The 17,321-nt window shown below is 31.8% G+C and overlaps 1 protein-coding gene and 2 long non-coding RNA genes across 5 annotated transcripts; 2 read left to right on the forward strand and 1 right to left on the reverse strand.

The window, feature by feature from the left end:
* Positions 1–377: 377 nt before the first annotated feature.
* LOC107900307 (uncharacterized) lies at positions 378–3,295 on the forward strand. The gene is made up of 2 exons (XR_001684879.2): positions 378–668; positions 957–3,295. It is a non-coding gene; the product is annotated as an uncharacterized lncRNA (long non-coding RNA).
* A 2,414-nt stretch (positions 3,296–5,709) lies between these two features.
* On the forward strand, positions 5,710–8,522 carry LOC107900319 (uncharacterized). 3 transcript variants are annotated; one of them, XR_001684889.2, is made up of 5 exons: positions 5,714–6,449; positions 6,587–7,069; positions 7,155–7,292; positions 7,861–7,946; positions 8,296–8,522. It is a non-coding gene; the product is annotated as an uncharacterized lncRNA (long non-coding RNA). The 3 variants fall into 3 exon arrangements; XR_001684892.2 differs by having other exon boundaries at positions 5,715–6,449; positions 7,194–7,292; XR_005905106.1 differs by having other exon boundaries at positions 5,710–6,449; positions 6,587–7,292; positions 7,846–7,946.
* Positions 8,523–9,418: 896 nt separating this feature from the next.
* On the reverse strand, positions 9,419–10,812 carry LOC107905824 (WD40 repeat-containing protein HOS15). Its single transcript, XM_016832593.2, has 3 exons — positions 10,608–10,812; positions 10,002–10,147; positions 9,419–9,903 (listed from the first exon to the last, which is right to left on the reverse strand). The coding sequence occupies exons 1-3, from the start codon at positions 10,666–10,668 to the stop codon at positions 9,637–9,639; spliced, it is 474 nt and encodes a 157-aa protein (XP_016688082.1). The 5' UTR covers positions 10,669–10,812; the 3' UTR covers positions 9,419–9,636.
* Between the last annotated feature and the right edge of the window lie 6,509 nt (positions 10,813–17,321).

The following is a 17,321-nucleotide window of genomic DNA, read 5'->3' on the forward strand; positions in this document are numbered from 1 at the left end:
ATTAAAGAGATGAATTAGAAAAGTAAATAGGGCCCAAATTGAACGCACGCAAAGAAAGGGGGACCTACTGGGAGAATATCCCAACCCCCATGCGCACTGTTTCACGCAGGACTAAAATGCGACTAGCGCAAAATCCATGGGGTCAGATTAAAAACGCAAAAGAAAGAATAAAAGGGGCCAAATTGAAATCAAGAAGCAAAATAGAAGGACCCGCTGCACAAATAGCCTATTTAGCTTTAAAAACGCGCGGATCCTTCCCCAAATGGGTCGGGTCGAACCGCCCTCCCCCAAAACGACGCCGTTTTGGCATCTGGGGGGAGGGAATGAAACTGTGCAGTTTCATGTATGTTATTTAAACTAAATTTTAAAAAAAAATTATTTTTCAGTGTTTAAAACAAAAATTTCAAAGAACCCCCAATTTTCTCTCAACTTTCCTCTGCTAGGGTTTGAAACCCATCATCGCCGGCGCCATGGACTGTCGTTCCCCCCACTATGGACGGTGGTCGGAAGGGCACCAAGCAGGCTTTTCAGCCCCGTTTTTAAGGCACGTTTGAAGGCCATGCCCTCTTGGCTCGGAAACCCGAAAGAAGAAGGCTCCTCCTCCCCTTTTTGAGTTGGTCTCAACGATGGAGAAAAGGGGGGCTCCGACGATGCGACCCGAGGCTCGAGTAAGTCTTCTCCCCCTTTTCTCTTTTATCTTTTTATTTAAAATCGATCTAAAATAGAAAAAAATCGAAAAGAGAAAAAAGACAAAATGAAAATCAACCTTTTTAACCTCTGTTTTTTTGCTGTTTTTATTTCTTAATGCGCATAAAAAAATAAAAAGGGGATCCTTCGGCTTTTAAAGCCAGATTACAACCTTTTACATCTATTTTTCTTGTCGTGTTGTTATTTGTTTCTTCTATTTGTCGTTTCTTTCTTGTTTTTACTGCCTGCGTGTTTGCTTTGTTTTGCAGGTGTCAGAGGCACGTGGAGGGCCGATGGTGGCGCGAATGGTGGCCTTGCTGGTGAGGAGCGGCGGCTGAAGGTTTGGTGGCTAGGTTTTTTGTTTGCTGAAAATGTTTAAGATAGTGGGCTAGGATTTGGGCTAGGGCTTTAATTGTTTGGGTCATACATATGTTGTAAATGGACTTAAAATTTGGACTTTTTATTTTGGGTTTTATTTTTGGTTTATTGGTCTGGGCCAAAATTAGCTGTTACAATTAGTATTTAAATTATACAAGTCAATAGTAATTTTTATATTAAATTTTGATACGATGATTTTAAATAATTGAATTAAAAGTTAGCATAAGTGATTTGGTTCAAAAGTTAAGTGGTTATTGAAAACGAGGTATTAGGACCTTGTTTTCGTAATCTAAAGTCATATATATTTTTATTAAATATTTACAGAGTTGTATTATATGTGAATTAAAGTTGGGTCCGGTAATTTTGATGATTTATTGCTTAATTGAGGTAACAGGATTAAATTGTAAAAGAGATAAAAGTTAATTACTATAGATTTTAAATAGTAAAAGGATCAAAATGGTAATTAAACCATGGTCAAAAATTCCAAGCGATAGCATGATTAAATCCACTAACTTTTGGGCTATTTGCTCATTAGTCCTAATTAGTTTAAGATTAAATTGAAAATAAACTAGTTTAGTTAAATTTAAAATAATTGAAGAACTAATTGTGCAATTAAATCCTCCTTAATTGGAAATTATACCATTTGAGTAGATAATGGACGGTCTGCAAGGCTAATTACATGAAATTTTATTGAAATTGTAAGGTTATAATAGTAATTTATGAAATTAGGTAAAATGAAAATAAAACAAAAGCCAAAATTTGCTATCATCCTTTTGTTTCTTCCTTCAAAAGCTGAATGTAACAGTGTTGAGAGGAGAAACCTTCGGCCAAGCTAGGTTTCGTCGATTGAGTAGGTACATATTGTCTGTTTTTAGTAATTTTTATGTTTTTTAGCTCGTATTAGCTTAATCTAGGTAACTCGGGGATTAATTCATAAAACTGTCAAATGTTTTGGATTATGCCATTGATGAAATTGAGTTATTCTTTAAGTTTTATGGTAGAATATTAAGCTTGATTGTTAGATAAGACTATTTTGTAAAGTAATTTTTGGTAATTTTAATATTTAAGGACTAAATCGTTAAAGTGATAAAATTACAGGGACTTGTTATATAATAATAGAAATTATGGACTGTAGAGAGGCCTTACATAGTTAGCTAAACTTGATCTTATTTGAAATTGGTTAAATTGCATGTTTTGGGTTTAGGGACTAAATTGTATGAAAGTAAAATATTGGGGGCAATTTTGTAAAAATGTCAAAAAGAACTTAATTACATAAAATGAATTAATTTTTCTATTAGGATTACTGAATTGGATGAAATTATTATTTTAGATCCTATACGAGTGGAAAATTGAGGAAAATAGAAAATTACCAAATAGCGCCTATACTTTTGTCATTGCTGCAGTTTAGTCTAGTAAGTTCGTACGATTTAATTTTAGTACATTTTTAAATGTATTATAGGAACTTAATTGTATAATATTGGATTATATTTATGTGTGTAATTGGAAATGGAAATAATGAATTGAAATGACATTGATCACTGATTTAGATACTATGAGTTATTACTGTAAATCAATCCTGTAAGTTCATGCAATTATTTATGCTTCTAACAACCCTTATACTTTTTGTTAGTATATTGTTATTGAATGTTATATTATATAACGAATGAGATCAGCGAGCGTTACTCACTGATATACTGATTGGTGCTCGGACGAGCTATACCTACTAAATCTACTAACGTATGCGCTTTCGAGCCTTGCCTACTAAAATGTATGTGCTCTCAAGCCATACCTACTAAATCTATTGAAAATAATGCCTATTGAGTAAAATAATCTATTGATATACTTAATAAATCTCATGGAATGCTATCTAATGATATACTAAAAAGCTTAATCGAGCTTACTAAGCTTTATTCAAGCTGACCTGTATTTGTCTTATTTTGTAGATTACTTTTTGAAGGCTTAGTAGATCGGATCAACATAAGAAATCACACTGTCCGGAAGATCTTTGGTAGACTTTGTTATAGTTTGGTATATATGGCATGTATTAGGACCTCTTTGTATGTATGATGTTGAATCCTAATTTGAGAAAGTTTACTTAAATTTGTGTTATATATTGTGAAAAATGAAATTATGCATGTTTCATCTAAGTTTAAATGCTAAGCATGATGGTAGAAAACATTGACAATATGTAAGATTATAGTTTGAAATGGATTGATGTTTTGATGTGTAACTATATCTTGTATATGAAACCTTAAAGATGAAATGTTATGGAATGATTTGTGATGTTAGTGAGGGCATATTGGTTTGATATATATGTTGAATCCATTGACATGTTTTGAATGTGTTTGAAGATGGTTTTTAGCCTATGAAAGTGTGTATTTGAATGTGTTTAAGCTCCTAAGCAAATAGGTGAAAATTTAGCTTGGAATTGGTCATTTTTTGTCTCATATGGCCTAGGACACAGGCTGTCACACTGCCGTGTGAAGCACACGGGAAACCCACACAGACGTGTGCCCAAAACGTGTTTAAAAATAGAATCGGTGTCGTTCTTACACGAGCAGACACACGGCCTGTGACACAGTTGTGTAAGGGTATTTCGAATGTTACACGGGCTAGCACATAGCGTCTGACACGACTGTGTGATCCAAATCAGAAAGTTACACGGTCCATGTACACGAGCGTGTGAGGTCACACCTGAGCGTGTAGGTTAACCACACGGCCATGTTTGGAGCCACACAACCTGGACTCTCTCACACGGCCTGGACACACGGTTGTGTGACCTCTGACTTGAAAATTTTTGAATTTTTCCTAAAAGTTCTGATTTGTTCTGGTTTGGTCCCTGAATGTTCGTAACTTATTTTTAGAGCTTCAAAAGCTTGATTTAAGACTTGAAATTGAATGATCTCTTTCATATTTATGGAATTGAATTGATTATTGAATGTAAACCGTATTAACTGTTCCAACTTGACTGGTAATATCCGGTATCCTATTCTAGCAATGGAAACGAGATATGAGTGTTACATGTGGAAAAAGTAATTTAGAAAATAATGTATGCATATATCATATTTCTTACCAAAAATATTATATAGATATCATCTGCTTCAAGGAATGATAAATTAGTATAAATCATTGAGCATTCTGTACTAAGAATAAACATTTGGCAACATTTTGAATCATCCATCCTCTTCTTATCTATTTGTTAATAATGACAATAAGTTAAAATTTCATAATTGTTATGAATTGCTACATTCACTTCAGGGAATGGAGCAAAACTGATGGAACAAATAACTCGTTATTTTGTTTAGTCATAATGAGATATGAGATCAATTCAAAATACTATTAAAGCCCTTTTGACAAGAGTTTTGCATAATCAGTTAAACTACCAAAAATAATTGGCTAGGTCATGTATAGAAACAAGCCTAAATTAAATATATAAATAAAATAACATCTCAAATATAAAAATATGACATAATAAAAAACTAGCAATTTTTTTCTTTCATAACCATCATCATAAACATACATAAAATTTAATTTAAAAACCCAACCATTCATGCTCATAGAACGTATGAACTATTACCTTTAAAAATTCTTTGAACTAAATTAAATTCGAATAACCATAAAATTCATTGGTTTATTAACACAAATTTTGCATACTAGATATGTTTTAATCAAATATATTATTTGATTATAAAACCTACTATAATGACATAAATAAATCAGTTAATATTCATTTTCAAGAAAAAATGAGATGCTTAAAATAATATGTAACCCATGTAATCAAAACTTAAAAAGAAGACCATATCAAATATTTAAACTATATATCAAGTTGATTTAATATTTAAAGATTTGTAAATTTTAGATTATAATATTAGAATTGAAAAGTTAATATATTTTAATTGTATTCAATAATTCAAATAAAAAGATTATTTTATGTTAATTACTGTAATTAAAAATACAATATTTCAAAATTATTAAATTTTAAACAAGTAAAATCACGTGCAATGCATGTGAAATAGGTATTAATACTGTGATTAATTGTCTTTAGTTGCTCACTTCTAAAATTGACAGCATTAAATTGCATCCATTTTTCTATATGAATCAATTACTCAATTTCAAAGTTGAGAGGGACTGGAGAGATTATTTTACCAAAAATTAACGATAGTAAAAACAACTAAATTAGGTCTGAAAAAGAGCTGGCCCAAAAAAAATAAGTCCAAACCCATTTCTTATTCCCCATTGAACTCGTAATTCCCTAATTCCAGGTTCAAATTTACCCTTTCTTCTCTGCTACTTTATCTGGTTATCTGGTCTGCCACATCTCTCATTCGGCCTTCTACCCATTTTTTCTATCATTCACGGCGCCTCTCAATCCTACGCTCCAAATCAGACTCGACCCAATCGACACCAGCCCAACTTTTCAACCGGCTATTTTATGTTGATTTTTTTTTTCAGCTCTCCTCTCATCCATCATCTTGAATATTTTATTTTAGCTTTAATTCATTAGTATATTTGTATTTAACTTTTTCTTTACTCAATTTTGTACCTAAAATATCCATTTATTATAGTTTTTTTTAATAAAATAGTTGTATTATTTATTAAAGAAACACAACCCAATACAACCAAAAAATAAAGCGAAAAAATGAACTGAGAAGCATGGCCCAACCTAGCTGAACTTAAGAGTTGCTCTAGAAGCATCTCTGCAACTTTAACAGTAGCATTAATTAAGCATTACTCCTGATACACATTCGAAAACAACAAAACATAATTTATTATCCTTTCAACGCACTGGATGACTTCTACTTTCCCCTCTTCCCTCTCGCATCCTTTGATTCCTCTGATTTTTTAGGGAACTCATCCTATTCCCAACAGATGAAATCTTAGTCGATCACGCTCCGCTGCCACTCATGCAAAAATAGGAACTCCCCGATCCAAATTCCATTGTTCCTCCCTACGCAAACCTTCAGTTGCAAGCAAATGAGCAATCTCATTTTTCGATCGATGCCCAAATAGAAAAACACAAGTTTGAAAGCTATTACTCAAATCTTGATAATCGGAAATGTAAGCTTGTATCTCTGATTTATCTGCCCATTTACTCTGTATTTTTTTAATAACAGATCTCGCATCACCTTTAACCTCCACTTCCCTAACTCCCATCGTCGCATCCAACTGGAGTCCTCAGACATAGGCAGGAGCCTCGACTGCAAAAGCAGAAGGTATATTTTGATTTAGAACAGATCTGACTCCCAATATCTCTCCATTAGAATCCCTTACTACAAGCCCCGAGCAAGAATTGTTATTGGTTTTGTTGAAAGCCGCATCAGAATTGATTGTGACAAACGGAGTTCATGGTTGCCTCTAGATCTCATTTCCCTTCATACTCACGGGTAAAGTTTTTTCCAACCCATCTAATTCAGCAATGTAATTTTTTACAAAATTAGCAATTTTTGAACTAGATCTTTTTTGCCGCTCATGAATCCATTTGTTTCTTTCCGTCTATAAAACCCAAATTGTGCATGCGAAGATTCTGCACTGACCTATGGTATTGGATGCAAAGTACCAGGTAACCCAATCCATGAAGCACATTTCATCCCCTATCTCAGGCCAACATACATTTAAATATCTCTATGTATCCCTTGTAACATGCCACTCCCTAAACACATGTTCGCGAGTCTCCACTGGCGCTGCACACTTTGGACACACAACCTCGTTTATTAGCCTTCTGTACTGTAGATTACACAAAGTAGTGATGTAGTTTTTACAGCATTTCCAAGTTGTAATCATCAATTTAGAGGGCAGATTTAAGCCCCCATAATTTCTTGTAAAAAGACGTATATTTTGTTTGCTGCTGTAAATGATTAGGATCGCCCGATAACTGTAAAAGCATTTTGTAAGTCCCACAAACAGAATACTCACCAGATGCCTCCCCTTTCCACACAAAAAATCATCCTGAGGAATACGAGCCAATGGAATGCTTAAAATATGTTCTGCATCAGTCATACTGAAGGTACTGATAAGTTCTTCATTCCAAAGCCTAGATTCCTTAACAATAAAATCTGCTACCATCATTGAATTTGGAATACTACTACCAGTTTGAATTTTAAGATTCTCTGAACGAGGCACCCATGCAGCTCCAATAACTGGAAGTCTTTCCCCATTCCCAACACTCCAGCACATCCCATCTTGGAGTATCCCTTTGGCAGCCCAAATACTCTTCAAAGTATAAGAAGGTAGACTCCCTAACCTTGCATTTACGAAATCTGTTTCGGGATAATTATTAGCTTTTAACACATGCACAAGCAAGGAATTCGGATAACAAATTAATCGCCTACCCTATTTTCCTAATAAAGATAAATTGAATTTTGTTAAGCAACGAAAGCCAATACCTCCATTCTCCTTTAAATCACAAAGTTTTATCCATTCACACCAATGAATACCCCTTTTGCCATGTTCTTTTTGCTTCGCAAAGAGAACTAAGAAATAGAAAGCAAGCCATAGGATATAGTTTTTAGTTTCTTTTACAGAGGTTAGAAAAAAAAATCTCCAGCAATTAAAAAGTGACACATCATAATTTTATATTTTCATTTTTTTACTTAAAAACATTTATTAAAATTAAATAATAAAAATAAAATATTTATTATTTCTCTCTCCCCCCTTCTCTTCGTCTTCAAAAATCAAATGCTCTGTTTTTCACTTTATCAGCAATTTTGCATATTAAATGCTGTCATAATCATTGAAGACATATAATATGTTGATTAGAAATATCACTAAAATTGATTCCAGATTCATCTTTTACAGAAACCATGGTTATTTTAGTTGGGTTTTGAATATCAATCTGCAAACTTTTCCCATATCTCGGAACTGCAACTACATAATCCATACCAGTAAGGACTTCAACCATCTCATCATAATTGTAGCTTTATTTGGTTCTCTAAGCATAATTTGGGTTTATATTTATTGTAAGCAACTTTTATCTAGGTGCAAAGGTAGGATTTTGAATTGAAACTGCAACACTAACAGGTTTTAGTTAGAGTCAAGGTCCAATTTGGTCATCCCTTGTTCTCACCATAAAGCATCTCCCAAAAATGTTATCAAAACTAAAACTTTTGCTTGGATTTTGTCAATATTTTAGAAGTAAAGATTTTCATTCATGTCTATTTACACAAGAATATTTGAAATCCATAAACATTGGTAAGTTTCAATCATGTTTATGCTGCTATTCCTTTTCTTCAGGGGGTTTCGTATCAAGGGCTGAAGCATTCAAACTCCATTTGCAACAGAGAGGTACTAGCTGTTGGATCGAATTTGAAGGTTTTTTTTCAACAACAAAATGAAAGCATTGAAGAAGATTAGACCTCATAATTGGCCTGGTTCAAGCCGGGAACGTAATATTTTAAACCCGTTTTTTTTGTCTGAGTATAGCCCAATCCAAATAAAAAAAATGTTAAACTCAACCTCAGCTGGGCTTATGTTAAAATAAATTATATTATTTTTATATAAAATTAAATTTAAAAAATACAGTACATTAAATACACTAAAATAAATAAAATAAATATTTTCTAGCAAATTTAAAATATAATAAAAAAGTCTTTATACTTAAATAAAGACTATAATTGCAACTTAACAAACAAATGTTTCTAAAATAATAATAAAATAAAAATTATATAATATCTAAATAATAATAACAAAATAATTGCAAAACAACAATAAAAAAAATTAAGCTAATACGGGCCAAACCTGAGAAAATTTTTTTATCCAAGACCCAACCTATTTAAAAATTGAGTATTATTTTTTTATTTAAACTCATTTTTTAAAGTTTATATATTTTTTTTCAATTCCTCCCATTTTTCAAAGAAATCTTCGGGTCTATGTAGATAACTTGACCGATGATGGGGTATAAAGAAAATGAAAGAAAAAAATTATAATAATAACGTTTTTCATCAACAATAAAAAAGGGTAAAATATAACCACATGACTTTTTAATCGGTGGCAATTATTTTTTAAGAAATGGGTTAAAAACTATTGCAGAAAATATTTTAATACCAAATTGAGTAAAATTTTTTTAATATTTTAATAAATACCCAAATAAAAAATAGATATACTTCAAACACCAAAATATGAATTACGCCTTTAATTTTAAGTTGTATTTGTGTTTAGGTAGTGGAAATAGTGGTCCGGTAGGGCTGTTATTTTCTGTTCCAGCCTTTTCCGCAGACACCCCACGAGTGATCTTTTCTTTTCACATCGTCATTTACTCAAATAGCAGTAGCAACCGCGACACGGCTATGTCATTGCTATTAGAACTCCTAATCCAGGTGTATAAGAAGATTCAAAAGTGTAACATCAGAACTAGGAATCTTACAAGCCTCCTGAGAAGCTACAGTTTCATGTAGTAGCACAAAATATAACGATGCAATATAAATATAAATATAAATGAATATGAAAGACTAAATAATTTCATGTGAATTGTCAAATATCCAATTGATGAAATCTCCTGGCTAATTTAGAAATGAACTGATGCCTGAACTAGGAAGAAGCAAAGCATAACACTAACTTACAAAATAGCAATTTTCTTTATGCTTGAGAGCTGTCATTTTCTTCTTGATTCGTAACCATATCCGTATCAGTCCTATCCTTGTCATGTTCCTTCTCCTTTTCTTGTCTCTCTTTCTCTATTACTTGTCCACGCTCTCCTTCATACTCCCGCTCAACCTCCCTATCTCTATCTTTGTCTCTATTCTTCCTTCTCTCCTTTACCAGTTGCTGTAATTGGTTTACATCCTTGGTTATTATATCCAAAGGATGCAAGAATGAGAAATCTTCATCTGTTTCAACATCACTCTGCAAACCCAAAAAGGATAATGATTAGCAGCTAGTCTTAGCTATGCACCCTGTGAGACCAAGAACAGAAAAGCTAGTGTAAGGATAAGCATGCTAACATTACTTAAGTTGGCTTCCATCTCCAGGTACTGAAGTCCTTTCTGAACAAATCTAATAAGCGCCCCAGGCGGAATCAAGTTCCCATCGATACTAGATGTATTAATTCCTGCCTCATGACCTAAAGTGAATGCTGAATGCGTAAAACCTGTGTCCATTTGATAAGCATAAAATAAAATATTACAAACTTTATGTACAATGGTAACGGATGATTCCAGTCTCATTCAATTCATTGATTAACAAATATTTCTGAAACTCAGCCTTCATATAGGGTTCGCAAATATAGAAACAAAAAAAGGAAAGCTACTTTTGACGGATATAAAGCAATAATGCAACTTCTGAACATTATAATGCCAGGAACTATCTCAAACATTACGATCAGCACGCTGCAAATTAAAAATCTTTTTCTCTCGTTTCTTTTATTTTTCATAAAACCAATAAATTTTAATAGAAAATACTGCCTAAAATTTAAACCCTACAATACAGTAAAAAAAATCAACCAAATTAAAAAAAAAAAAAAAAAAAGAGTAAGAAAACAAAGTGTTCAAAAAAAAAATCGCTGCAATCAAACATAACAAATTAAAGGAAAAAAAAAACTGACTACGTACCCGACTCTTGAAGGTAACGGAAGACGAGGTAATTCAATTCGAGGGACGTAATAGAGGTCATTTTCACAAAAGTCTCCTAATCCACCCAGCTAGGAGAGTCAAAGAGATTTGAAGATAACGGAAGACGAGGTGATTCAATTAGACCATTGAGAGTCGAAGAAATAAGAAGCCGAGAAACTTAGGAGACTCAAAACGCTTAGGAGAGTGTCAGGGTAAGATAGAGACGAATGTTATTCTATTAACTTATTTTTATCTTAAATAAAAATATTTATCTTTAGTTAAAATTACTTAATTTTAAGAATATCCGTTTAACTTTGAAACAAATTTAAAATAAAAATATATTTGTACAATTATTGTATTATCTATTTAGTTTATTTATTTTTTATAAAAAATGAAAATTTAATCTTAACATAAAAAATTGATAATGCATACTAATAGTATATAAAACATATATTTTATTATGAAGTTTGGAAATATTATATTAAAATGATTAAAATAAATAAAGATGTCAATTGTTAAAATAAATTAATTTTTTTTTGAAATATTATAGTAAATAGATATGCCAATGTTTTATTATAAAATTTTATACTAACATACAAAAAAAAAATATAATTAATAGTATACAAAAGAATTTCATTATATAAAATAATGACAATAAGATTAATTTGAAAAAAGTCTTATGAACTGTAATATACGTATAGTAATTAAGTTATGTTAAAAGTAAATTATGTAATATAATTTAAAGAGGTAAAGGGTAAAAAGTAATTTATTCAAAATGAAAAGTGTCACATGTAAAAAGATTATAATATGAAGACACTTATTTATTTGCAATATAATATATATGATATTTATCTGTAAAGAAAAGCTCAGTTCACAATTGGTAAACTTAAGGCATCATTCTGCAAAATTCTCGAAAGCAAAATTTGTCTTCGCTATCCTGTTAGCAGCAGCATTTAAATGGCGAGGAATGTGCTGTATTTAGATTTATATTTAATCCATTTATATATTAACTTTAAATGAATTCATTAAATTATTTTTCATATAAAATTAATTAGTTTAAAAGATTTTAATGAAAAAAATTTGATTAAAATATAAAATTTAGAAAACACAAAAAAATTCCTAAGTTAATATTATAATTATATTAAAATTTGGATAAATTTTTAAAAGAATAAACAAAAAAAAAGTAAAAGAGAAGGCAATAAAAATATAATTATAATTGAAAATATTTTTAAAAACAAACTTACGGGAAAAATTTTTGAACTGATGATAAATATTCTTCATTGTTAATTATATTACTAAATTGACATTTTATTAATAATTTATTAGTATTATCATGTGATAATAGTTTATGTCAAATTAATTAATTTGGTTAAAGTATCTACTTAAAAATAACATAATATATTATTAATTAATAAAATTATAAATCTATATAATTGGATAAATTAAAAATAATTATACACGTAAATATTATTTAATTTAAAATACGACAATAATTAATAGGTTTAAATATGCCAAAGGTCTTTATGTTATTGTGAAATTTAAAATTTAGTTCATATACTTTAATTTTAAGACATTGTAACCGTATACTTTTTATTTAAAAATTTTAGTCTCTACATTAATATTGTTGTTAAAATTATTGATGTGACTATTATAAAAAAGATAAAATAATTTTTTTTAAACCTCTAACATCTCTTCCCCCCACCAAGCAACTTTATTACTCCCCTTTTTTGCTCAACAGAATTGCCAATTTACTCCTCATAAAAGATCAACATGAAGTGCCTTTTTTTTATCTCTAATTTTTTTCACCATCTTGGCATCAATTCACAATCAAGCAATGTGTCTATCATGAGCCTCAATGTACGTAGTAAGATCATCCATCATCCTTTTGTGAATACTAGAGGGAATGGCCTTAGGGCCTAAGGAAGTAAGCACTTCTTAGGATTGTTCCTCCACTTGTTTATCATCATTAGTCCTAGCTTGTTCCTCTTCTAGTTTATGGATGGTATGCTTAACCTCTAGCCATTTATGATAAAATTTGAGCTTTGGCACAAAATTTTCATATTGCTCGGTAGCTTGAACAATATGGGGGTTCTGCTTGTGTAGGATGTGGAAGATAAGGGAAGGGAATGGCATGAGGTATCTAGCATGAACCTTGCCGGCATGTTTTGTAATCTCATAAAAAATCATCTAGCCTAGGTCAAATTCAATCATCTCAACAAACTTCCTCAACAGGATTGCAACCTTTTTACTTATAGAGTCACATTAGCTATTGGGAAGCTAATTCCTTATTGCTATAGCATATAAGGCAACATAAACAATTGAGAGAGAAGAAGCATGCACTACAACAAAACAGGCCTATTGCGACACTTTTTTTTTTTTACTTAGGATGACGTAAAAAAGGTTGGCATAGGTCATCTCAACGTTTCTCCTGATACTTCGGAAAACGTTGTCTTTAGTGCAATTGCCATAGGTGATGATGCTTTTGAAAAAGCACCGACATAATTCAACATAAGCCGACCTTCAAGGCCAACTTTTAGAAAAGGTCAGCGTAGGAGGAAATAGACGAAAAAAATGGTCAGAATAAAGCATTCATATGCCGACTTTTAAAGAGTTGGCTCATACCCCAGTCAAATGCGACCTTACAAAGGTTGAGATAGACCTTTTTAAGGCAACCTTAAAAAGGTTAGGATAAACCCGTATAAGTCAACCTTAAAAATGTTGGGATAGACACGTCTAAGGCAACCTTAAAAATGTTGGGATAGACCATTTAAGGGAAAAAAAATTCAAATCTAGGAAAATGATTATTCCCTTTTATGTAATCAAACATAAATGAGAAATTTTGTAGATGGAGACTAATGTTCCAGTTTTTATATAATGGCACCAAAATTTGTTGTTTTTTTATAAATTATAAAGAAATGAAATTAATCTCAAAATAAATAAAAGAAATCTAGTTTATATAATTTGCCCAAAATGAGAGTTTATAGGTAATTACATTCAATCATAGTATTTAATTATCCCTATCCTTGTAAAAACATAGCTTACCTTTGGATCCCCACTGATGATGGAAACAACTTCATTATCTCTAGGGCTAAAAGGTGCAAGAACTTGCTCTTGGGTTATACTGAAAAACAAGTCAAAAACAGGTAATAATCACAAGTTTAAAAAGGAAAAAGAAAACCAAACGTGAGGGAAAATTGTTTTTACCTAATTGATAAAATTAAAATTTTCTTTCGTAACAACCAATAATAACATAGTAGGTTTAGATCTATTATGAACACGCAACATCAAAAGTGTCGGAAAGCAAATCCAATGGCGGCTGCCAATTTTGAATAAAAACAATTAAAAGTTTACATAAATTCCAAATAAAAAAGAAAAGGAAAGCGATGATACTGGTAGCGACTGTTACAAATCAATATTAGAGGCAATTACTACAACAAATAGGAGCAACTGTTACATGGACTTCTCAATTTCTCTTAATTACCCATGTTGGACATACAAATATTTGAAAACGGATATGAGGGCATGATCTTCCAATTATTTAGAAAAACTTCAAAACTTTTATTATACCCATGTCATACACGCCCTCTTCGGCACACCAAGTCTAGGCAGCATATGGGTGCACAACAATATGTCACAATCTTATCAACTGTGAGCAACAATAATGACAACTAAAACCATTTCTCAAAGGTGCCAGAAACTTAAATCTCACCATAGAGTAATCGAAGATTTTAATGCACTGAGACACTCCAGTAGTAGCAAACAACTCACCATCACGATCAAATTTTACGTTGATGTAACGCCCCGTACCAGAGACCGTTGCCGGAGTCGAACACGAGGTGTTAATGGACTTAATTCATTACTTAAACAGCTCATACAATTCATTTTAAAATTTCCAGACAAGCTGGCTAACTGCATCACAGTCACTTTAAAAATCATATCTCGAGTTCCGAAACTCGAAATCCAATTCCGTAAATTTTTATTGAAACTAGACTCATATATCTATCTACTAATTTTTTTACAGAATTTTTGGTTAGGCCAATTAGTACAGTTTATTAGTTAAAGTCTCCCCTGTTTCAGGGTTCAACTACTCTGACCTCTGTGTATTACGAATCAGATATCTCCCTGTACAGAGCTTCAATGACTATGCTGTTTATCTCTAATAAAACTAGACTCAATAAGAAATCTGTACATATAAATCATGACTTCTAATTATCTTTTTAAAATTTATGGTGAATTTCAAAAGTTAGAATAGGGGATCCAGAAATCACTCTGGCCCTGTTTCACAAAAATTTAAACATCTCATAAAATATAGCTCATATACCTCTTTCGCTTCTTCCATATGAAAATAGACTCATCAAGCTTCGATTTCATAACTTATTCATTATTTAATTTCATTTCTACTATTTTTAGTAATTTTTCAAATTCACGTCACTACTGCTCTTTTAATCTATTTTATGGTAAATTTTACTTATTTCATGGTTTCCATGGATTAGCTAGCAATTTGACATACATAACACCAAATATGATCATGATTAGCCATTCCAATGGCTAATCATTACCAAGCATTTCCATACCACTCAATAACCATATCATAAGACCATATATACAAAATGATTATAATGCTATACATGCCATACTCAAAATATACAACCCATTATGCCAAGATGGTATACGGATAGTGTGAGCGAGCCTCCGACCGTTCCCGATTTTCGAGCTGGCTTGTCAAAACTCGTATGCAAAAATGGCTACTTTTACCATTTCGTCCACAACTTGGTATTTTCCCCATTTTAGCCCGAATTTCAGTTTTCCTTGCTAATCGAGCTTGGAAGCTTGAAAAACCCTAGCCATGGTTTCTCCTTGCTATATTCGGGCATGGGGTTGAAGATGAGCAAAATTGGCTTTTAATTTTGTATTTTAATTCATTTTACCCCTAAATGACCAAAATGCCTTTACTACTAAACTTTTCAAAAATTCTATCCATGTCCAATTTTTGTCCATAGACTTAGAAATTGGTAAAATTGCTATTTAAGACCTCCTAATTAATATTTCAAAACAATTTCATACTAGAAACTTCTAGAATACAAGTTTTGCAAATTATTCGATTTAGTCCCTAATTTCAATTTAAGCACTTTATGCATAAAATTTCTTCACGAAATTTTCACACAATCATGCAATCATATCATAGACCTTAAAATAATCATAAAATAATTATTTCTAACTCGGATTTTGTGGTCACGAAACCACTATTCCGACTAGGCCCAAAATCAGGATATTACAACTCTCCCCCCCTTCAGGGATTTTCGTCCCCGAAAATCTTACCAGAAAAGTGGTCTTCACTTTTAATCTCATAATCGGTGCCGAAGAACTTGCACTTAGACTGTACCTCCAATACATCTCTTCAATTTCTCATATGATCTAAAAGCTTACAGTCTCAACTCTCAACTGTTCTTAAACTTTCAACCCTTCTCAGTTTCCCATGATATCATGACATAAAACCCGGATCTCAACTTGATTTAACGGAGACCAGAATTCCAAGAAATCCAACAATCAAAGAGACCTGAAATTCCATGAATCTAATGAGTAGGAATTCATTCAATACAGATATGATTTATAGATCTCGCCAAACATTTAATAATAGGATACATCACATTTTCCTCTTTCCGCCATAGAAATTATTCTGATATGGCCTCAAGAATAATCCTTCTCATTTCCATCCCAATATCAACACTGACAAGGATAATTTTGATAGATCCCAATGCTCGGCTTTAACCCCTTTAACAACTCCGATTTTATGTAACATCAGATGCTCTAAACTAACACATTACCTCACTGTCTTGAAACACATCACAATTCATACAACAATACATTACTGAAACTCAAGAAGTCTTTGCTCAATGTAGACTAGTCTAGTTCAGACGCTTCGGTTACCAATATTCTCATCTATCCGAACTCTGTCAACATGTAATAAACTTTTCAGCTTTCACAAGATGGAAACCTTATCATTCGTAGTGACTTAAACTAATATCCAACTCTTTTCTAATAAATATACACTTCTCGTTCAAACTATTTACTCTTTTATCCGTACAAAATGAAATTCTATTATCAGACTTGGGAAAAATAATCCTGACATAATTGTCACATGAAATCTTTCAAATAAATAATTTACCATACCGACTGAAACTCGCGCTTTTATCACCTATGCCTTTACTGATGTCAAATCCTTACACAGAAATTAGAAAAAATCCCAATACTAAAATCACCACATTACTAAGATCAAATTAGAAGTATAGTCATATTTTACATGATTATCACGAGTTGAAGAACCCACTTCGAACATGAGTCGTAATTGACAAATTATGGAACAAAGATAACAAGAAAACCGAATAAAGAAATACAAGATAGAGAAACCCGGAATAAAGAGATCCAGAATAAAGAGATCCAGGATAAAGAAACCCAAGATACAATACTATGCCGGCAAATCAAAAACCAAACTCATAGAGAAAATACGGAATACCCCGATAATTCTTCAAAGAAAGAAAGTCCAGAAGAAAACATCATTTAATCCCACTGAAATCAAATATAACAAGATCAATATATCTTCCCATACATATATATCAGATGAAGCATCAAGTAGAAGAAACAGAATCATAATATCATACGTATTCTCTCATCAATTCTTATCAGACGAAATGAAATAGAATACCCGATGAAATA

This window comes from Gossypium hirsutum, chromosome A11, assembly GCF_007990345.1.
Source record: "Gossypium hirsutum isolate 1008001.06 chromosome A11, Gossypium_hirsutum_v2.1, whole genome shotgun sequence".
NCBI lineage: Eukaryota > Viridiplantae > Streptophyta > Magnoliopsida > Malvales > Malvaceae > Gossypium > Gossypium hirsutum.

Excerpts from the sequence above, each read along its gene's own strand:
- LOC107905824 (XM_016832593.2), bottom strand. The coding sequence starts at position 10,668 with ATGACCTCTATTACGTCCCTCGAATTGAATTACCTCGTCTTCCGTTAC. Across the intron at positions 10,148-10,607 it reads CCGTTACCTTCAAGAGTCGG|GTTTTACGCATTCAGCATTC; the intron begins GTACGTAGTCAG and ends AAATGGACACAG. Across the intron at positions 9,904-10,001 it reads TGGAAGCCAACTTAAGTAAT|AGTGATGTTGAAACAGATGA; the intron begins GTTAGCATGCTT and ends TTGGGTTTGCAG.